Source organism: Gobio gobio (assembly GCF_949357685.1).
Source record: "Gobio gobio genome assembly, chromosome: 1".
NCBI classification, from domain to species: Eukaryota; Metazoa; Chordata; class Actinopteri; order Cypriniformes; family Gobionidae; genus Gobio; species Gobio gobio.
Genome location: NC_137097.1, coordinates 35,547,512 through 35,570,519, shown reverse-complemented (window position 1 = coordinate 35,570,519; position 23,008 = coordinate 35,547,512). Strand labels below are relative to the sequence as shown.

Here is a 23,008-nt window from a genome sequence, read left to right as displayed (position 1 = left end):
ACAGTTACTAATGTTTCTTACGCATTAGTATGCATATTTAAAATTAATATCATTCGTACTTATATTAATCATTAACTGACAGTTTGGGGAGACCCGATTTCGAGGGAGGACCCGATTTGTCAAAATTGCTGTAAAAAGCCGTCCCAGTTGAGTTAATGGATTTTTTTAATCTCTCTCTCTCTCTTCATGGCACTCCGTGCTTTCACTGTCACCGGAAATGACGTGCGATGGCCTCTTCTCTACTCGGCTACTGTTAGCTGGCTGCTAGACGGACTGTCGAGAAATCGACTAACCCCGTCAAAAACAAACATATCTGGATTCCGTGCTTTTATTTTGGCACCGGAGTGCGTTTTTCACCCGTCGTCATGCCCATGTACCAGGTAAAGCCCGCCAGTCCCGGTGACATAAAGATTGATTTGCCAACGTGCATGTACAAGTTACCGAATATCCACGCGCAGGGAATGAACTGCACCGAGCACGCGCTTCAGGTAATCACATTACCGGTCAATTCACCCTTCAGATGCCACATATGAGCAGTCAATAATACAAATGCGTATGATACTCAGTCGCTCTGTTGCAGTTTCAGTCTGTCTGATGCAATAGACACACATGCTTTTTGGGTATGATTGACAGCTGCAGTGCTTTGTGCTCTGGAATGAGAGGCTGGCCCTCCAGTAGAGAGATTTGATTTCCTGGAATTACACTTTCAGGTTAATAATAACTGCTGTTTACCAGCAACTAACAACACCACCACACTGAGACACTTAGGAAGGAGATGGATCATACTAGAAATAATGATGATAAGGTAAATGATCTAGCTATTATGTATATATTAAGGGTCTTGGTCAGTTAGTTTAACCTCCTAAGACCCAGGAAAACAAAGTCTTTTGAATTTAGGATTTTTCCCTTGTCATTACATTGTTTAGAGCCTAAGAAACTATATTCATATGTTATGATATGTCCTTGTATGTGGACACCGGGACTAGGGTGATTAAAATTACAGGAAATGACATGTAGAGGCAAAAACAATGTGATTATTAATTTTTTTTTCATTCACCAATCAGTTTTCAGGGTTCAAACGTTGTTTAAAGATCATTCTCAACTATGTCCTGGTGAAACTGCCAAACAAATGGTATCGCTGAAAAGCCCTAAATGTGCTCTTTACAGGACATCCAGACTTAAAACTGTGACTAACCTCCTGGGTGCCACTGTATTTTAATGCAGCCAGATGTTGTTTTGTATCGTGAAAGTGTATGTTTGGGAGGGAATCCATGCATTTGCATGTAAATCGACTCTTCTCCTCTGTGTGTCTCAGAACGGGGAGGTGGATCCTGCTGTGAAGGCGCTGGAGGACCGACAGGATGAAATCCTGAGAAGACTGTATGAGCTCAAGGCGACAGTTGACGGGCTCACGAAGACAGTGACCACTCCTGACGCAGACCTGGACGCCACGACTCTCTCACACGCGCCTGCCGAATCTGTGTTCAGAGGAACGGCAGATCTAGACTCCCTCCTGGGCAAGGTCAGTTTTACATGCTCCATTAGGTGTTTTACATTATCTTAAATTATGTAAGGATGGCTCAGCCCTATTCAAATATGTTCCTCACGCATTCTATGGTCTCCACTAAACCAGTTTAAACATGTCAATCCAGTTAACCTAGTTGTGATTTGTTTGATGTATGTTGCTGTTCTTTTTCTGTTTTGCCTGCCATCATTTCGATGGGCTTTATGGCAAAAAACTTATATCAAGAATTAAAAGATAGTTCACCCAAAAAATGTAAATTCTGTCATTAATTTCTCACCCTCATGTCAAACCGTAAGACCTTCGTTCATCTTCAGAACACAAATGAAGATATTTTTGATGAAATCCGAGAGCTCTCTGACCCCTCCATAGACAGCAATGTAATGAACACTTTGACGCATTTGCCGTGGTGGTCACGTGAACAGCATCGGCTGCCGTAGATCTCGAGAGCGCTGCACTGTTTATGTAAACTACGTAGAAGACTGACACAGGCTACAACAAAATAGTTGAATAAAGTCATTATTGTTGTTTGTTGCACACAAAAAGTAATTTCGTCGCTTCATAACATTAAAGGGATAGTTCACCCAAAAATGAAAATTAGCCCATAATTTACTCACCCTCAAGTCATCCTAGGTGTATATGACTTTCTTCTTTCAGACAAATGAAATCTGAGTTATATTACAAAAGTCCAGGCTAATCCAAGCATTAGAATTGGATTCAAGGTTGCTCTGTTTTTGAAGTCCATAAATATATATAACTGCTCCACGCGGCTCTGGGGTGTTAATAAAGGCCTTCTGAAGCGAATCTATGCGTTTGTGTAAGAAAAATATCCATATTTAAAACTTTATCAAGTAAAGTTTTCGGCCGACCGCCTTCCCTGTTCAACTTATGGAAAATTTTTTGAAAGTTCCCCTGCCGATCGAAAGACTAGTAATAGGTCCGCTCGTCATGACGTCACGTACGCATCTTTAGTTTCAATTTCAACTTTCAACACTTTTCCACGGAAGGCGGTCGGTCGAAAGTTTACTTGATAAAGTTATACATGTGGATATTTTTCTTACACAAACGCATCGATTTGCTTCAGAAGGCCTTTATTAACACCCCGGAGCCGCGTGGAGCAGTTATATGACAGGCAGATGCACTTTTATGGACTTCAAAAACAGAGCAACCTTGAATCCAATTCTATAAATTCTTATAAAGCTTGGATTAGCCTGGACTTTTGTAATATAACTCTGATTTTATTCGTCTGAAAGAAGAATGTCATATACACCTAGGATGACTTGAGGGTGAGTAAATCATGGGCTAATTTTCATTTTTGGGTGAACTTACCCTTTAAGGTTAATCCACTGGAGTCACATGGACTATTTTAACGATGTCTTTACTGCCTTTCTGGATGTTGAAAGTGTTCATTAAATTGCTGTCTATGGAGGGGTCAGAGAGCTCTCGGATTTCATCAGAAATATCTTCATTACTGTTCTGAAGATGAACGAAGGTCTTACAGGTTTGAAACGACATGAGGGTGAGCCATTAATGACAGAATTTACACTTTTGGCTGAACTATCTTTTAAGGATTTTATATGATAGACGTAGTAGTCAGTGAGCTTGCGCTGCGGCTGAACTGAAGTAATATCAGCTTCATTGCTTATAAAGGCTCACTTTCTGTTTATAACTCCTTCATAATTTGAATAAAAGAACACACTGCAAAAGTTTTGTAAGTGACAACCGTACTAAATTGTGGGACTGAATCTAAAATTGCGATGCTTTAAATGCGGTTGAATTCAAATTATGAGGGGAAAAAAATCCCTTTATGAGTTATTGTTGTATATTTATAGTAGGGCTGCGCAATATATCGAAATATCGCAAATGTACATATCGCAAGGGCATGCAATATCTGAATGATTTTAATATGCTACTATTGTGAAAATTGTACGTTTTAGGTCGATGCATATTGTAAAGAGTAGACTGAGCACACGACTGTTACTTATGTGACTTGCTTGACATTAAAAAGTTATTAAACGCAATAACTTGCGAAAAACAACTCCTTGCAGTCTCGCACTGTCTGCTGTCTGACACACACACACCGAAACGTGCGCACAAGCCGTTCTTTTTTCCATGTCTTGTTACACACTCGAACTGTCAAATACACACACAGTTATGTCAAAATGGCTGTCTTGATGAGTATTCATGGAAACACAGTCGGTTATGCTTTAAGTGAACGATATCAGTTGGGGAAAGAAATAGATTTTACACACTTAAAGCAATATCGTATCCCATATCACATTTTTCTCCAATATCGCACAGCCCTAATTTATAGCATATTAATATAGTTAAAGCCACAATGTGTAATTTTCCAACGCTTCCAAAATATTCTAAGAGTGGGCAAAAAAGTAACTTTATTCTCTCTGTGTTAAACTGACTGTGTTGAGCTACAGAACAACAATTAGTTTTCTGTTGATGAATGCACCCAACAGTTTCTCACCTGTCTAATAAAACACATCATATATTAAAGCGTCTTTGGTGTTTCCATGATTTCTACAAAATAAAACGGAAATTGTAATTATCGGTCCGTGCAATTTTGCTGATTTCTTTGGATTTAAACATTCTTGGAAACATTTGGGATAATGTAAATACACAAGTCAACAAAATATATAACAGTTTTTGGATATTTTAATCTAAAAATCTCTCATATTGTTTCTTTAAAGGACTAGTTCACTTCAGAATTAAAATTTCCTGGTAATTTACTCAACCCCCATGTCATTCAAGATGTCAGAAAAACCCTAGTCTTCAGTGGAAAATAAATTAAGGTTTTTGAGGAAAACATTCCAGGATTTTTCTCCATATAGTGGACCTCACTGGGAACCAACGGGTTAAAGGTCCGCAGTTTCATTGCAGCTTCAAAGGGCTCGACATGATACCAGCTGAGGAATAAGGGTCTTATCTAGCGAAACCATCTGTCATTTTCTACATTTATATACTTTTTAACCACAAATGCTCGTCTTGGCACTTGCATCCATGACTTTACGTAATTAGTGATGTTACGTCTGACACCGACGCTCCGAAGCTTGCTTCAAACTCGAACGGTCCTTGCAATAAACCACTGCTTCGGAGCTTGTATCATTACGTCATTAGTCACGTGAAAATGACGTCTGAAGCAAACACACTGGTTCACTCCTGTAGTGAACCACCTGACGGCTTTGACGGCCCAATCCAGTGTTGACAGGTTTGAAACCTGGCAGCTGAATTTCTTATAAAAGTGAAGCCAAACCATGGCAACACCGTGGGTTGTAGTAATCGGTGTTTGGATTGGCGTTATTGTTGAGGAGAGTGGATTGAGTTTATTTCAGTGTCACCCTCTGCCATATTTTTATTTATTTTTATTGTTAATTAGAGAACAAATGAACATTGTTACATAAAAACACGCATCAAAGACAGAAACTTCAAAAACCCTCTGCTACATTATACAAGTACAACCAGTTACACACATCCTTTTCAACATACAAAAATGTCAGTCCCACCAGTTAACAAGTTCTGCTTCCCACAGCTAAACAAGAAAAAGCTTTCACTCATGATACTGCCCTGCAAAAAAAACTATATACACCATTACAGAAATTCTATTGGATTTAATGGTTTTCATGGGAATTTTATTGGTTGTAATGGGAATTATAGTGGTCTCTGTGGGTCTCTACTGTTATGTGTTGGGTTCTATTGGTGGGGGCATTAAATCCTAATGGAATATGTCCAAAACACACTACAAAAAAGAATTATGTAGTGGTTTAAATGGTAAAAGCCAATGGTTCCTATTGGTATTTTAATAGAAACCATTAGAATTTCTGTGATGGTTTCCAACTTTTTTTAAGCTGGTCTGATCTTCTGTCCTTGTCTAAAGAAATAATTACACACACATCATGCTTAATGTTTTATTATCAAGGTGAACACATGAAATTCATCAGTATTTGTAAAATTCACCTACATAAATGAGTTTCACAGCACTAACACTGTTTCAGCTTTGATCGCCTCGGTAAACACGTAATAAACGGGGTGTTAACATATAAGCCTACTTGCATTTTATGGTTGTCAGCTTTGTTGCATTACATTTACTTCACCAGCAGATGGTGCTGCAATTTTATCTGAATGAAGCTTCGAGTAATGAACCATTTTCGACACAATTGTATCAGAAAGCTAGCCTGGATGCCAGCCGAATTTAGCCCCGCCCACAATTTTTTTTGCTCGGGCAATTCGGTCTGGACTCGCTCCATAGAGGAGTAATTATGCCCGAACAGAAACTGTTCGGACCAATGAAATTGTCAGGGCGGGCTTTAGACGATGATGGACAGATGATCAACAGTAACGTAATCATCCACGTCATCGAAGGCTCTTGGGTTGAATTTGCTCTTATCCTAAACGGAGAACTTATTCGTATATGCATTCACCTTCACTATTTCTCTCAGAAACGATGATCGTGTTGGTAAGTACTCTGTGTATCCTTAAATTATTTTATTACTGGCAAAGATCGTTTACACTCATCTTTTTCTTGTAACGTTACTTAATCCAGCGTGCGTGCAGACAGGGTTTCCAAGTGTTTTTGCAATGTCGCGCACAATTGCTACTCAAAACTATAGCCCAAAACAATAACTTTCCGGGGTGTTCTCCGGAAAAAAATGGCGTTTGGTTGGCAAAATATGTTAATTTGGCAAGGTTGCCTGCTAAAATTCGCATTCCTGGGTTTATATAATCACATAATTGGGGTCGCTTCAACCCGCGGACATGGAGAAAAACACGGACTTGGCAACACAGTGCAGTTGAGTTCTGTTGACATTTGACAACTAACGTTACGCGTCGCTCCGTTGCTCTGATTGGTTGTGGGTCTATCCAATTGAGGTCTTTCCTGGCTCGGTTGAAACACGCCCCATAATCAAAGCTCAATGGAGCGGTACCAGACTCAAATTCTGACTAGAATTGAGTATGGCCACGCCAGGCTAGCAGAAAGCAATAATGCTTCAAAACGTTTCATTTTGCGTTTCATCACTATACGTAATCACGTTGGAAAGGTCATGTCGTCTGTGTACTCTGGTTCAAAAAGGTAGGGTAGGGCGAAAAAAAACTCTCCTCTAACAAAACCTCTCCTTCAAAACCAGTTTTTTTTTTGTAAAGGTTGTTTGACTTTTGTCTTTGCACATTCGCTGTGTAAACACTGGGGCGGTACTTCCACCTACGTCAACGCGTGACTTTTCCAACGGGATTAAGTAATGTGTGAAGTCGTGGCCGCTAGTGCAAGACGAGCATTTGTGGTTAAAAAGTGTGTATTTATGTATACATTTTGATAAAATACTCGTCATCTGGTAAACAAGTAACTCACTGTACTCATTGTTCAGTCTTCAAACGTACAAATGTACACGTTCTTCTTTGTCCTCCAGGACCTGGGTGCACTGAGGGACATCGTGATCAACGCCAACCCTGCCAGTCCTCCTCTGTCCCTGCTGGTGCTTCATGGCCTGTTGTGCCAGCGGTACCAGGTGCTGTCCAGCGTGCATTTGCACTCCTCTGTGACCGACGTGCCCCCTCCACTCATGTCCTGCCTGGGTCAGCGCCACATAGACAGCTACGCCCGCCACCGCTTCCAGCTGGGCTTCACACTCATATGGAAAGATGGTGAGAGGAGCATGTCTTGAAGGGTTTGTTAACTCCAAAATTTTAATTATCCTATAATTTACTCACACTAAATCTATCCTAGGTGTATATGACATTCTTCTTTCAGAAGAACAAAATCAGAGTTAAATTAAAACATATCCTGGCTCTTTCAAGCTTTATAATGGGAGTGAATGGTACCTGAGATTTTGAAGCCCAAAAAAGTGCATCCATCCATCATAAAAGTGCTCCACAGGGCTTCAGGGGGTTAATAAAGGCCTTCTGAAGCGAAGCCATGGGTTTTTGTAAGTCAAATATCCATATTTATAACTTTATAAACTATTATCACTGGCATCCGGTAACCTCTGACCCGACACATGATGTATTGACGAGCGAGAAGCGCAAAGGAAAGAGCTAAATAAAACACAGATCAAGGAGAAATGTTGGATGAGCTTGTGTTTGTTGTCCAGCTCTATTTGTTTGGGTCAGAGGTCACTCTTCCACCAGTACTCGACTCGCGTACAACCGTTACCGGAAGCCAGTGATTTATAGTTTATATAGTTATAAATAAGGATATTTTTCTTACAAAAACCCATCTATTCGCTTCAGAAGGCTTTTATTAACCCCCTATCGCCGTATGGATTACTTTTATGATGGTTGGATGCACTTTTTTGGGCTTCAAAATCTCCCATTATAAATCTTGGAAGAGCCAGGATATTTTTTTAATATAACTCTGATTATGTTCATCTGAAAGAAGAAAGTCATTTTTTCTTCCTGAAAGAAGATATACACCTAGGATGGCTTGAGGGTGAGTAAATTATGGGGAAATTTTCCTTTTTTGGGTGGACCAACCCTTTAAGGAAAGACACTAAGATTTATCAGAACGTGTTTTCCAGAATGGCCGCTGTGCATTCAAGGAATCATGGTTCTCTTGTAAAACCAGAGTGAAACAGATCTGCTTAACGCTCCTCTAGAGGATGTGTGAAGATGTCATGCCAAAATGCATACTAGAGTCAACTAGAAATGAGGCCAAAACCAATAAGCTCGAAAGTGGGGGGTGTCACTTGAAATGCAGCACTTGGAAATATCAAAAATGCCTGAAGACTCTGGCACAGAGTTTGAAAGTGATTCTGGTGTGCACTGTGGTCTGATTAACTTTTCAACATTAAATTTCATGAAACATCTCAAGGGCAACATCCTACATATTACAGTGTAGTGTGAGATCTTGGGTTTCCATCATACATTTCTGCAGTACAGTTCTGCAAGTTAAAATCTCCTTCCTTCTCTCTATAGATGTGATTTTTGGCAATACTTTCATGGAAACCTAAAGTCATTGTGATTTCAACTTAATAAAAAAAAAAAAGGTATACTATAAGTCTCTTATGTTCTTACGCTTATACAACATAAGTCTCTTATGGTCACCAAGGCTGCATTTATTTGAAATTATTTCAAAAGTACAGTAAAACACTGTGAAATATTACAATTTAAAATAACTTTTATTCTATTTGATTATATTTTAAATTGTAATTTATTCCTATGATGTCAACGCTTTTTTCAGCATCATTACTCCAGTCTTCAGTGTCACAAGATATTTCAGAAATCATTCTCATATGATGATTTGATAATCAAGAACAAAAGAAAACAGCATTTTTGATCAGTTTAATGTGTCCTTGCTGAATAGAAGAATTAAAATATATATAGTATAATATATTTATTTATTTATTTATTTATTTATTTAAATCATGCTTGCTTCAAAAAGTCTCTGAATGGTTCTGTAATTAAATGCAAGTCTCTGGTGGAATTCTTTTGATTGAAAACAACTTTTAGTCAAATTATGAGTATTGAGTAAAATGATTAAAAAGTGACTCCTTTTATAATTACTAAAGCTGTCAATCACTTCAGTTCACCACTAGTTCTCGTAACACTTTTTTACAGTGTCCTTGTTACACGTTATAGTAAATTTTGCATGGTTATATCCAACTATCCCTAAACCAAACCGTATTCCTTATCCTAACCCTATAGTAAGTTCATGTAGTTGGTTGTTATTACTCAGTACTTAAATGTATAATTACACTGTAACACGGACGCCTTAAAATAAAGGGTAAAGAGTTTTCCTTTTCAAAAAGATCTATTTTAAAATACAAAAAGTTGTTTACACTGCACAAAAATCTTGTTTCGTGTTTATACTTAATTGAAGGGTTTGCAGTCAGTGAGCTAGTGAATTAAAACTCTTTCAGCAGAAAGGCAGGAATTGTTACAGTTTTAAAATGTCAGTGTCAACTTGGTATTGAAGTACAGGTGCTTTTGACAACAAATAGATGAGATTGTGAAGGCTAGGTGTTTATACCAGCAGCCAGACATGTTGTTTGTGGTGGAGTCGACTCCTCCTGAAAATATTACTACTACAAGTCAACGTTAGCCAAAAAGAACAAATAAACAAAACATTGCTATATGGGTGGAGCAGGTTATTACATTTTGACCTCACAATTATAAAGACTTAATAATAATAATAATAATAATAATAATAAATATATATAAATTTACCTGTTAACACTTTACAATAAGGTTTCATTTGTTAACATTAGTTAATGCTCCAACAATGAGAAATATATTTTTACAGCAGTTATTAATGTTAGGTTAACTCTCTTTCCCTGCCATTGACGGAAATTTCCGACTTTCCATGTTTTCTTTTGCGCATCTTCTGAAAGAGTACAGAATCTCCTGATCAAAACACAGGCGAAGAAGAAACAGAAACATGCAATATCATATGTAATCAGAAGATGCATTTGTAAAATAACGTGATTATCAAACATTAAACAGCATTTAAATCAAAACTGCCTAATATGTTACTGAATGAAACGTCGACCCAGAACGAGCTACAGGACTGTGAAGCTTTGGGGGTGTTGATGGACTCCATCTACTGCATCTGTGTTTTGATCATCGTTCTGAATCTGATCCGGATGTAGTCTTTAGCAAAAAGCTAAGAAAAATCACATTTTTGTCAAGTGTTGATTTTAAAATTTAAGCTAGAATAAAAATTGTGTTTGTTTAAAAGCAGAGGGTCTGTTCTTTATTTTGATATATTGTATGTTCAGATATTCATACAGCAATATATCCATGAAAATTATCAAAAAGGCTGGCGGTGGCTGACAACTTTTTTCTTTTCTTTTTTAAAGCTGGCAGGGAAAGCGTTAGTTAAATATTTTCATGCTAACTTATACATTTGGATCTTAAAAATGTTGAAGTAACGTATTGTTACAAATATATAAGACAAGTTTTTTTTTTATTTTTAGAAATGCATCTGAAAAAACAAAATGGGTTCGTCTTATATTCAGGACTTTTACATGTCAATAATACACCCGCAACAATAGGGGGTGCCAAATGCGAGTAAAACGAGTGTGCCCGAGAAATACGGCATGTCAGAGTTTAAAGGGATAGTTCACCCAAAAATGAAAATCATTGCATGCTTTACTCGCCCTCAAGTCATCCTAGGTGTATATGACATTCTGTTTTTCAGACGAATACAATCGGACTTCTATTAAAAAATGTCCTGGCTCTTCCGAGCTTTATAAAGGCAGCGAATGGCTGTTTCTGTTTTGAAGTCCATAAAAGTGCATCTATCATCATAAAATTGCTCCACACGGCTCCGGAGGGTTAATAAAGGCCTTCTGAAGTGAAGCGATGCATTTGTGTAAGAAAAATATCCATATTTAAAACTTTATAACTAACTTTCGGCGGTTAGCGGTACGCAAGTCGTCTTGCATTCGGAACAATACTGTAAATGTTGAGATTAACTTAAATGTTCAGAATAATAAATTCTGTAGAAGTATTGTTCATTGTTAGTTCATGCTAACTGATTAACTTCTATTAGCAAATGAAACCTTATTGTAAAGAGTTACCATTTATCCTATTAGGAAAATGGGGAATATATGGGATATAATAAAAATATTATCCATAAGCTGTATATAGTTTTATAAAGAATGTAGTTGCAGTATTGAGAGTTGACTGCAGTAGCTCCAGATGTTTGGACGTGCTAACCGTTGTGTCGTCGGTCTCGTTTCAGTGTCGAAGCTGCAGATGAAGTTCAACACACAGAACATGTGCCCGATCGAGGGGGAGGCCAACGTGGCGCGCTTCCTCTTCCGTCTTTTGGGAGCAGAACCCCAGGACCCGGTCACCGCCACGCAGATGGACAGCTGGATCGATACAGCAGTTTTCCAGCTGGCCGAGGGGGGCAATAAGGAACGCGCGGCCGTGCTGAGGTCACTAAACGGGGCTCTGGGACGTTCACCTTGGCTTCTAGGCGAGGAATTCTCTCTGGCCGACGTGGTGTGCGCCTGTTGCGTCCTGCAGGCCGGTCAGACGAGCTCTGCGCCAGCGAACGTACAGCGCTGGCTCAAGTCCTGCCAGAACCTGGGCCACTTCGCCTGCGTGTATCCGTTACTGCAGTGACGAAAGCTGCGAGATCAGTGCAGGTCGTACTCTAGCTGAAACCAGGAATCCGATACACCGCAGTTAATCGTGTAATGAAAAGGGAAATGCAATGTGACATCATCAATAACCAAATGTAAACCTGTTCTGCCAACAAACACTGTTGCCTGAGCTCAGGTCTGTAGTATGACATGTTGTTGATGATGATGATTTAACTGGAGTGGATCTAGAACTGATCCCAGGCCAGGTCAAACACTCAGAGAGAGGGCATTACTGTAAACACAACTCCCTCCCGCCTTGTGCCTAATAAAACGCAGTACTAAAAGATGTTGTGTGTTTTTGTTCCATATTGTATGGGGTGTTAAATGAAGTGTTTGAAATGTCAACCCAAGGACCTGCAGGTATGTGATGTACGAGAGGTAATACTTTGTATCATCTTTTTCGTGAAAAACCTATTAAACGTTTTCACTTCAGGTCAGACGTTTACAGATTGACTTCTCTTTTTATAATACAGCCATATGTCAAATAGAATAATTGCTGTCATGTTTCTGAGTATTTCAGCAAAGGATGGCAGCTTTATCTTTAAAAAGGAAAATACACTGAGCTTTTTTTAAAAACTTTTTTAGGATTGATACTTTTATACGGCAAGAACATTAAAATAACCATAACATTTAGCAAAGGATTTCTTTTTAAAATAAATGCTGTATTTTTGAGCTTTATTTATCCGTGAATCCTGTAAATAAATGTGTCATGGTTTCCACAAAAATATGAAGGAGCGTTGTTTTAAACCATAAATGTTTCTTGAGCATCAAATCATCATATAATGATTTCTGAAGGATCATGTGACACGGAAGTCTGGAGGAATGATGCTGAAAATTCAGCTTTGATCACAGGAATAAATGACATTTTAACCGATATAACGGTTAAAAAAAGGTAATTTTCATAAAATAATTGTTAAAACGACATTTGTTTTATTACAATCAAAATGGCCCAGAGCCTGTAATACTTTATGTAACCTGTGGATGGCAGCAAAATACTCAACCCACTAATTTCCCTTTAGGCAAAATCATTTTAATTTCACAGCTCTCAATCTCTCAGATCTTTCCTCCGCTCACAGAGGAAATAATTCACACACTATACAAATCAATTCACACTTTATCAAGGTGAGATGTTTAAAAATATGATTTAAGCAATGATTGGGTTCCTGAATCAACATCTCTACATTCTGGAACCCAGACTATAAAGTATAAACACATATTTCCCCCTAAAATCAGAGTGAATCAGGTCTATACAAATATTTTTTGAATATTTTGCAATACACACACAAATGGTTTAGGCTGATATGAATGTTGATCCAGGATCGTGCCCTGCTCAATAAAATCACAGTCATCTCTAACCTCATTGACAGCTAAACAAATACCACACAGTGACCTTTACAGAAGATAAGTTTAAAAAATGTATATATTTTCTCTATAGGCCTAGCCCTGTTATTAGCCCACATTTTAGTTGTAAAATCACGTTCTCACCTTAAATTCGGTATTAAACGGAATTTGCGAAACGCAATAGTCTTTCCTTCCTTATTGAAGTATATCTGAGTGAAACGGCTTCTCGAACAAGAACAAACGTTGCAGGGCGGGGCTTCATTTTGCCTATGGGGAGTTGATTGGATGGTTGGATGAAGCTGGTTTGCTATTGGTGGATCTCACAAGCGAGAGGTTGTCATCAGAGAAGAGAAGTCATTGAAAGAGGGAGTATTTTGGAGATTGATTTTAATAACTTTTTTTTGGGACAGTTGCCCTTGAAACTGTGGTTCATTTATTCTGTTTTATTAATCTATATGATCAAATTGCTCATTATGTCATTCAAAAAAGTGAAGCCAACACACAGCGCCATATTGGTATTCCTATAAGCTCACTAGTTCTATTGAATTACTAGGAAGTTCAATAGGAAAATATGATTTTTCTGAGAAAACATTGCCTAATGACACCGTTTTTATATCTGAAGTCTCCCTGTACATTTTTATAATGCAAACGTCATTAGTAAAAATGGTTGTTTAAAGTCGGAAATTTCTCCTGCTTAAAAGTTACGTTCATATTCATCAGATCAGTGGGCGGACGAGACACTTTACAAATGTCAAAGTTTGTAATCTGAAAACGGAATAAAGATTTATGTCTTGTAACCTGAAACCGCTTTGTACAGTTGTTCATATTTTTTGTTCAAGTCTAGTCAAGTCTAACTTTGGCACATGCGCTTCAGATGATCAATGAAATCAATCACAGTTCTAATCGCAAGAAAGCATGTCAAAATGACTATTCCCAAACTGTAAATGTTTAGTTCATCCAAATGGACTCACTCTCATGTTGTTTCTGAGCACTGAGCGAAATGGAGGGACAGAAATCTCTCAGGTTTTAACATCACATTTTCAGGCTTATTTCACACCCTCCTTTCTTCTGGTACCACAGTTGCAAGCTGGCAGCATAATCCCAAGTGCTTTCATTTACACGGCATACATCAATATATAGTTGTGAAGACACGTGGGATTTGTCTGTGGCTATGTTGTTCAGGCAATGACATATCAGAAGAGTTTGTGTTGTCACTTATCTATTCATTTAAATGATTATTACTATTTCTTATACTTTGGTTAGGGTTATTTTTTCTTCAAAACCCCTTAATTATTCAACTACAATATGTAACTCCTCCCACACCGTTTGTGATACACAAATGATTGATACCTCAAATGTTGAATATAAGTGTGCTTTTCTAAATGGTCAAACAACCAAAACATTTGGTTACACTTTATTTCAATAGTCCATTTTAGACATTCTACTAGCTATAAGTAATGTTGCAACCTCATGTCAATTAGCAGCCATTAGAGTATAAGTAGACTGTTAGGTTAAGGTTAGGTGTTATGGTTATGGTAGAATCGTTTCTACTTAATAATAATTCTACTAATAGGGCTAATAGGGTTTCCAATCCACTTATCCTATGCAAGGTTGCAGAGATGCTGGAGCCTATTATTCTATTCTATTGAATTCAACATCCATTTTCCAAACCATTTGTCCTAAGGTTGCAGAGATGCTAGAACCGTTTCTGTTCTATTCTATTCTTCATCCATTTTCCAAACCAAGGATTTGAGCGAGTTTGACAAGGGTCAGAGCATCTCCAAAACTGCAGCTCTTGTGGGGTGTTCCCGATCTGCAGTGGTCAGTATCTATCAAAAGTGCTCCAAGGAAGGAACAGTGGTGAACCGGCGACAGGGTCATGGGCGGAGTGGGGAGTGAAGGCTTACCTGGAGAACACATGGCACAGGATGCACTATGGGAAGAAGGCAAGCCGGCAGAGGCAGTGTGATGCTTTGGGCAATGTCCTGCTGGGAAACCTTGGGTACTGCCATCCATGTGGATGTTACTTTGACATGTACCACCTACCTAAGCGTTGTTGCAGACACATGTACACCCTTTCATGGAAACGGTATTCCCTGGTGGCTGTGGCCTCTTTCAGCAGGATAATACACCTGCCACAAAGCAAAAATGGTGCACAACGAGTTTGAGGTGTTGACTTGACCTCCAAATTCCCCAGATCTCAATCCAGTCGAGCATCTGTAGGATGTGCTGAACAAACAAGTCTTATCAATGGAGGTCCCACCTCGCAACTTACAGGACTTAAAGGATCTGCTGCTAACATCTTGGTACCACAGCACACCTTCAGGAGTGTAGTCCATGCCTTGATGGGTCAGGGCTGTTTTGGCAGCAAAAGGGGGACCACGCAATATTCATAATCAGATCATAATGTTATGCCTGATCGGTGTATTATATTATATTTATTATATTATATTAATTATATTATATTATATTATATTATATTATATTATATTATATTATATTATTATATTATATTATATTATATTATATTATATTATATTATATTATATTATATTATATTATATTATATTATATTATATTATATTATATTATATTATATTATATTATATTATATTATATTATATTATATTATATATAAAAGTCGAAAAACTTGGGGGAAATTATTTTTTTTTTCCTCTCTTGGATAGAGTGTAGGGAAGCAGCTAGCTGTGAATAGATCCTTTCCATTTGCTTCCTATTGATGAAAGCCTGTGTTCATCTCGAGCGACCCAATCAGTGTGTCTGCATTCAGCGCGCTCTAAGCACTCCAGCCTGATTCCAGCCACATTCTCCATCGATCCACTGGGCTGATCACACACTCATCTGGGGGTCCTGCTCATTTTCTCCACCTCCACCATACTTATTAGACTATAAATATCAAAGATAGACTACAGTTTCATATGGTAACAGCACAGCCGCACCTCTGTGTCTATATTGTGATGGTTCCCTGAGAAACATTCATATTGCTAATGGATTTAATGGCTTCCATGTTCAATAGTGCAATTTTTGTGTAAAACGTGTTAAGCTAACAAACAACCAGTTGTTGTTGTAATGTCTGTTTCCCAGGAGAGACTGATTAATCATTTTGCTCTGAGGGTCTGGCTGGACTAGATTGAAGGAGAACAGATTTATCAGGTACTTGACGTAAACAATTGCTTTTTTATGTCTGCCAATAAGGGTCTATTTGATTTTCTGTTTCATCAAAGCATATTGCTTTAACTGCTGGACAAATGATAGGAAGGGTGTTATTATTGGTTTACTTCCCAGATGTTATGCCACTATATAAGTACTCTGGTTCTACCATGTTTTTTATTAAACGTACTATGGAAATATTCTTGGAAATACTTTAGAGAACCACATAAAAGGCTTGATTCATAAATGAAGTAAGCATTCTATCAAAGTACCATGGTATTACAATCTGAAGCCATCACTGCAAGACAGTGCCTTCGTACCTTCTATCTGTATACTGATATTCCAATTGTTCATATTTCAATATTGTTTTCCTGGGTGTGGTTTACATACATATTTAAGATGAATATTGTTTATAGATGGTGTCAAATAATAATAAATAATGAAAATGAAATAAAAGTATGTGATCTAGAGCATAATATTTTATACACAAACAAAAAAGTCCTACCTGATAAGGTTGTGAGAACATCCCTTCCCTTATATGAGGCAGTTTGTGAATTATTGTGCTTTATAGATCATGTATATTAACGATTACCGTTTTAGTTGTGCAATCAGCAGCACATTTCAGAAATAATCTACCCAACACTGTGACAGACACTGTGTAAACGCAGTAGATAATTGTATCCGTGTGTGTGTGTGTGTGTGTGTGTGTGTGTGTGTGTGTGTGTGTGTGTGTGTGTGTGTGTGTGTGTGTGTGTGTGTGTGTGTGTGTGTGTGTGTGTGTGTGTGTGTGTGTGTGTGTGTGTGTGTGTGTGTGTGTGTGTGTGTGTGTGTGTGTGTGTGTGTGTGTGTGTGTGTGTGTGTGTGTGTGTGTGTGTGTGTGTTTAAAAGCACTATAGTTGCTGTACTTGTGATGATGAAATCATCCATCCATCCATTTTCCAAACTGCTTGTCTTATGCAGGGTCGTGGGTGATAAAATAATTTCTGGTATAAAACCTCCTTCAACCGCCATACTCATCAAGATTAGTGAATATAATATATTATATTACTAGTTTTTACTTTAGATGCATTTAAATGCATTACATCATTCCTGGAATAAGAAATCCTTTGAAAAAAGATTAGTTATTATTTTTGGATCTTTCCCCTATTATACTATATGAATTCTATTCTGTTCTATTCTATTCTATTCTGTAATTCATCCGTTTTCCAAACCGCCTGTCCAATGTAGGTTTATAGGGATGCTGGAGCCTATTATACCATATTAATTCTATCCTATTCTATTTTCCAACCATTTTCTATTCTATTCTTCATCAATTTTCCAAACCACTTGTCCTATGTAAGGTTGCAGAGAAGCTGGAGCCTTTTCTATTCTATTCTATTCTATTCTATTCTATTCTATTCTATTCTATTCTATTCTATTCTATTCTTCATCAATTTTCCAAACTGCTTGTCCTATGTAAGGTTGCAGAGAAGCTGGAGCCTTTTCTATTCTATTCTATTCTATTCTATTCTATTCAATTCTATTCTATTCTTCATCAATTTTCCAAACTGCTTGTAAGGTTGCAGAGATGCTGGAGCATATTCTATTCTATTGTATTCTATTTTTCATCAGTTTTCCAAACTGGCCGTCCTGTGTAGGTTTCCAGGGAAGCTGGAGCCTTTTTTATTCTATTCCCCATCCATTTTCTATTCTATTCTAATCTACATCGATTTTCCAAACTGGCTATTTTATGTAGGTTTTTAGGGAAGCTGGAGCCTATTATACTATATTAATTCTATTATGTTCTAATATCCATACATTTTCCAAACCGTTTCCTGTCCAATGTAGGTTTGCAGGGATGCTGGAGCCTATTATTCCATATTAATTATATTCTATTCTATTCTCCATTTTCAAAAACCCTTGTCCTATGTATGGCTGCAGAGATGCTGGAGCCTATTCTATTATATTCTATTCTTCATAAATTTTCCAATCCGTTTGTCCTATGTAAGTTTGCAGAGATGCTGGAAACTTTTCTATTCTATTCTATTCTCCATCCATTTTCTATTCTATTCTTCATCAATTATCCAAACTGCTTGTCATATGTAAGGTTGCAGAGATGCTGGAGCATATTCTATTCTATTGTATTCTATTCTTCATCAGTTTTCCAAACTGGCCGTCCTATAGGTTGTCAGGGAAGCTGGAGCCTTTTTCTATTCTATTGCCCATCCATTTTCTATTCTATTCTATTCTATTCTATTCTATTCTATTCTATTCTATTCTATTCTATTCTATTCTATTCTATTCTATTCTATTCTATTCTATTCTATTCTTCATCAATTTTCCAAACTGGCTATTTTATGTAGGTTTTTAGGGAAGCTGGAGCCTATTATACTGTATTAATTCTATTATGTTCTAATATCCATACATTTTCCAAACTGTTTCCTGTAGGTTTGCAGGGATGCTGGAGCCTATTATTCCATATTAATTCTATTCTGTTCTCCATTTTCAAAACCCTTTGTCCTTTGTATGGTTGCAGAGATGCTGGAGCCTATTCTACTATATTCTATTCTTCATAAATTTTCCAATCCGTTTGTCCTATGTAAGTTTGCAGAGATGCTGGAAACTTTTCTATTCTATTCTCCATCCATTTTCTATTCTATTCTATTCTATTCTATTCTATTCTATTCTATTCTATTCTTCATCAATTTTCCAAACTGGCTATTTTATGTAGGTTTTTAGGGAAGCTGGAGCCTATTATACTGTATTAATTCTATTATGTTCTAATATCCATACATTTTCCAAACTGTTTCCTGTAGGTTTGCAGGGATGCTGGAGCCTATTATTCCATATTAATTCTATTCTGTTCTCCATTTTCAAAACCCTTTGTCCTTTGTATGGTTGCAGAGATACTGGAGCCTATTCTATTATATTCTATTCTTCATAAATTTTCCAAACCGTTTGTCCTATGCAAGGTTGCAGAGATGCTGGAAACTTTTCTATTCTATTCTCCATCCATTTTCTATTCTATTCTTCATCAATTTTCCAAACCACTTGGCCTTTGTAAGGTTTCAGAGAAGCTGGAGCCTTTTCTATTCTATTCTATTCTTCATACATTTTCCAAACTGCTTGTCATATGTAAGGTTGCAGAGATGCTGGAGCATATTCTATTCTATTGTATTCTATTCTTCATCAGTTTTCCAAACTGGCCGTCCTATAGGTTTTCAGGGAAGCTGGAGCCTTTTTCTATTCTATTGCCCATCCATTTTCTAATCTAATCTATTCTATTCTATTCTATTCTATTCTATTCTATTCTATTCTATTCTATTCTATTCTATTCTATTCTATTCTATTCTATTCTATTCTATTCTATTCTTCATAAATTTTCCAAACTGGCTATTTTATGTAGGTTTTTAGGGAAGCTGGAGCCTATTATACTATATTAATTCTATTATGTTCTAATATCCATACATTTTCCAAACCGTTTCCTGTAGGTTTGCAGGGATGCTGAAGCCTATTATTCCATATAAATTCTATTCTATTCTCCATTTTCAAAACCCCTTGTCCTTTGTATGGTTGCAGAGATGCTGGAGCCTATTCTATTCTTCATCCATTTTCTATTCTATTCTATTCTCCATTCATTTTCCAAACCACTTGTACTATGGAAGGTTGCAGAGATGCTGGAGACTATTATTATATAAATATTATATTTTATTTAAGAAATTATTTAATATAGAATATAGCCTTATATATTTACTTTATCTGGGAGGCGAGTGTTGTTTATTTCCAAAATTGTTACTATAAAAAAATATACAAAACACAAATCAAGCGCCAGCGTTAGTTCTGGCAGGCCACGTAGTCAAGCTCCGCTATCAGCTGATTGGGAAATTCTAACTCCGCCCCTCTTTCAGCTGATCTGTTTCAGCTGATCCTATGCTCTCAATTGGCTTCTCTCAAACAGAGCTCCTTACTTAAGCATAGCTTCACTTCAATCTGCCTGCTTGGACGCTTCTGCTGCTTTGCAACCCACCTCCTCCCCAGCTCCTCCTTAAATTGCTAACTTAATCATGTCATTCTGTTGTCATTGATGCATGCTCTGTTCTAAATGGGGGATTTGCTCTGCCCTCCCAGTTAAATGGGAGGTCGTCCCCAGAATCTGCTGCTGTTCCCTGTCTTGGCTTTTCATGGAGCTCATGAAAGGATGGGGAATTTAGAACAGAGCCATACCGCCAAATCTAAATCTTTACAAAATATGCAATTAAAAAATTGTACTAAATGTTTGTCTATTGTGTTTTTTGACTTTAGTGGACCTGACAGAAGTTTTAATAAAAAACTATGAGACAAACTATTTTGAACAGGTGGCTTTTAGCTGGAACTCTGTAGGCTGACCAATCAGATCCCAGGACTTCGATAAATCTAATTTTGTTACTGGCTCAGCGTTTTCTAAATTCAGCTCTTTATTTGTCAAGAAATAGGATGACATTATCCCCGTGGCCGTGGGGATAAACTGTTTCAATCTTAAATCACAAAAGCATCAAACCTGTAATTTATGTATGACTTTCTATCTTGTTTTATTATTAATTTCCTGCCGCGCTGAAACATTAAAACATTAAAACATCATCATGATCATGAAGAGATGCGAGAGCATCATTCTTCAGGCCATGTGTGTTGCTCATTGGTTAGTGTGACTGAAGGTGTGGTTTGAAGATCGCAATCCCAAATCAAAGCCATCTGAGTTTGGAAAAGAGGGGATTGATAATAGGAAATGGACAAGGTGATGATCAAAACTCCCAATAAAGCCTAGAAAGCGAATAGGATGTGTGAGCTCAGAGCTGCTCACTGTATCAACAGCAACATGTGGAGGAGACGCGCTCAAGTTTCCTGATCACACCGACTGTCAGAACAAAGCGGCGCGAGCGCGAGTCAAAACATGACGCGCGTCCTTGTTTGAACGATGTGTGGATTATTACCCTTATTTTTATTATTATGAGTGGCCATGGCGTGGTGTGACCGTGGGATTCAGATGCTGCTGGCCACCGTCGGGGCTTTTGTGGCGTTTAGTTTGATGAGCATCGCGATCGGGACCGATTACTGGCTTTATTCTCGGGCTTATATCTGTAACGCCACCAACACCAGCACGGACGAGACGCAACCCAAGAAGGTCCGCGGAGATCTCACGCACTCCGGGCTCTGGAGGATCTGCTGTATAGAGGGTACCATGTGCTTCACATCCTTTCTTAGACTTGAGTTTAAAAAGAGAGAAAACTAAGTTCATTGTTCTGCCTTTGTTTTCAGACAACCAAGTCTTGCTTTAGGAGGCTTTTGTTCTTTTTCTCCATCCAAGTCAACTCAAAACAACATATTGGTTTCTTACAGTCAGATGCTTTGACGATGCCAAGTTCACCCACAATTGTAAATTCTGTCATTAATTAACTCTAAACCCGTAAGACGTTCGTTCATCTTCGGAACATGAATGAAGCTCTTTTTAATGAAATCAGGAAACTTGCTAAAAAAAAAAAAAACCCACACAATTCTCCACTTTATTGGCAAATTATAATGCTGCCTTCACGTGCTCTTGGAATCATCGTAAATACGAGTTTCCTTGGTAAAAATTGCATGAACGCCCTAACATTTTGAAACTTGAATGCAATGAGCTCATTATCACAACTTCAGAAGTCGGAATTATCAAATTTCTGATAGCACGTGAAGGCAGCATAAATCTCCAATGGGCGTGCACCACGACGCATGCGTGTTGTGTTGACGCGGGAGCGGACGTTGTTGCTTGAACGCTGGCGATTTATAATTTTGTAGCTAAATAAAGTGGTAAATTCTGTTTTGTTTTTTTGCATACAAACACTTCATAAAATTGAGGTTAAACCACTGGAATCACGTGAACTACTTTAATGATGTCTTTACTAAATTTCTGAAAGTGGTAGTTGCGTAAACTGTCATTTGTTTTCTGAAGATGAACAAATGTCTTACGGGTTTGTTACGACATGAGGGCGAGCAAATAATGACAGAATTTAAATTTTTGGGTGAACTATCCCATTAAGTGTGTGCAAACATGTGAAAGGGGTCTAACCTACCCAGAGACACTCACGTTAACCAACATCCCTTTTTCCCTTCATAAACCGGCCTCTATAGTGAGACCAAATGGAGATTCTAATGAAAAGTTTCTCAACGTTACTCAGATTTGTCAAGATACCAAAATCTGAGCACAAATATTTCTCTTCAAATAAACCCAAGATCCAATTTTTATAGATAAACTGCAGTCAGTGGTTTGACAATTGTCGCATTTATGTCTAATATAAAGACCCCCCCATTTTAGGAGGAACATCTGAGACAAAGTTGGTATCTAAATGAAAGAGCTTAGCCTTCCATCCCCAGGATGTGTCAACAACTCATCCAAACTCTTTCATTGGGGTTGGATCTATCTCAAGTTAACACAAGTTGACGTTCACTTGGAAGGGAATGAAAATGCTCCCCCATTTCTCTCTGTTGACACCAGCGGGTTTCTTGAATGGACAGAAAGGCGTAATCAGTCCAGAGATTCTCCTCATAAACCTCTTCCTTCATTCATGTCTTTTTTTTTGTATTTGATGCTGTTGCTTGGAAACAATATGTCTGAAATCACTATGGTAACGTGGCCAATTGTTTAAAAATAGATGAATATGTTGCTTCTTATGATTGACCATCGAAAAGGACAGTCAGACATGAGAGACAGACAGATATGTACTGTATATCATATCGTGTTAGGGTTTTCCCACAACATGTGCAATTTTGGCAGACTGATGATGTTATTCATGCGTTCATAGTATTAATACTTATCTTTTTCTAAAAGTCTAATGATAATGTCGTCAGGCTTCATATTAAGAGCAGAACTCACACTGACAAAAGAAAA

At 37.7% G+C, this 23,008-nt stretch overlaps 2 protein-coding genes across 3 annotated transcripts in view; both read left to right on the top strand.

Annotated features, from left to right (window-relative positions):
* The first annotated feature begins 204 nt into the window (after positions 1-204).
* On the top strand, positions 205-13,761 carry aimp2 (aminoacyl tRNA synthetase complex interacting multifunctional protein 2). Of its 2 annotated transcripts, none has more exons than XM_079833285.1 (4): positions 205-380; positions 1,316-1,522; positions 6,937-7,171; positions 11,211-13,761. In XM_079833285.1, the coding sequence occupies exons 1-4, from the start codon at positions 366-368 to the stop codon at positions 11,597-11,599; spliced, it is 846 nt and encodes a 281-aa protein (XP_079689411.1). In that variant the 5' UTR covers positions 205-365; the 3' UTR covers positions 11,600-13,761. The 2 variants fall into 2 exon arrangements, with proteins under 2 accessions (XP_079689411.1, XP_079689410.1); XM_079833284.1 differs by having other exon boundaries at positions 205-488.
* Positions 13,762-21,103: 7,342 nt separating this feature from the next.
* The window catches only part of cacng4b (calcium channel, voltage-dependent, gamma subunit 4b), a gene marked incomplete at both ends in the record, with an annotated part of 29,822 nt that continues 27,917 nt past the window's right edge, over positions 21,104-23,008 (top strand). The window contains one exon of the mRNA XM_079833320.1: positions 21,104-21,320. Within this exon, the coding sequence (XP_079689446.1) occupies positions 21,104-21,320 (217 nt within the window). The remainder of the gene's footprint in view (positions 21,321-23,008) is intronic.

What these genes read in the sequence shown, in the direction of transcription:
- aimp2 (XM_079833284.1), top strand. Translation starts at nt 366, where the DNA reads ATGCCCATGTACCAGGTAAAGCCCGCCAGTCCCGGTGACATAAAGATT. An exon ending in TAGACTCCCTCCTGGGCAAG is followed by an intron (nt 1,523 to 6,936) that starts GTCAGTTTTACA and finishes TTTGTCCTCCAG; the next exon opens with GACCTGGGTGCACTGAGGGA. An exon ending in CACACTCATATGGAAAGATG is followed by an intron (nt 7,172 to 11,210) that starts GTGAGAGGAGCA and finishes GTCTCGTTTCAG; the next exon opens with TGTCGAAGCTGCAGATGAAG.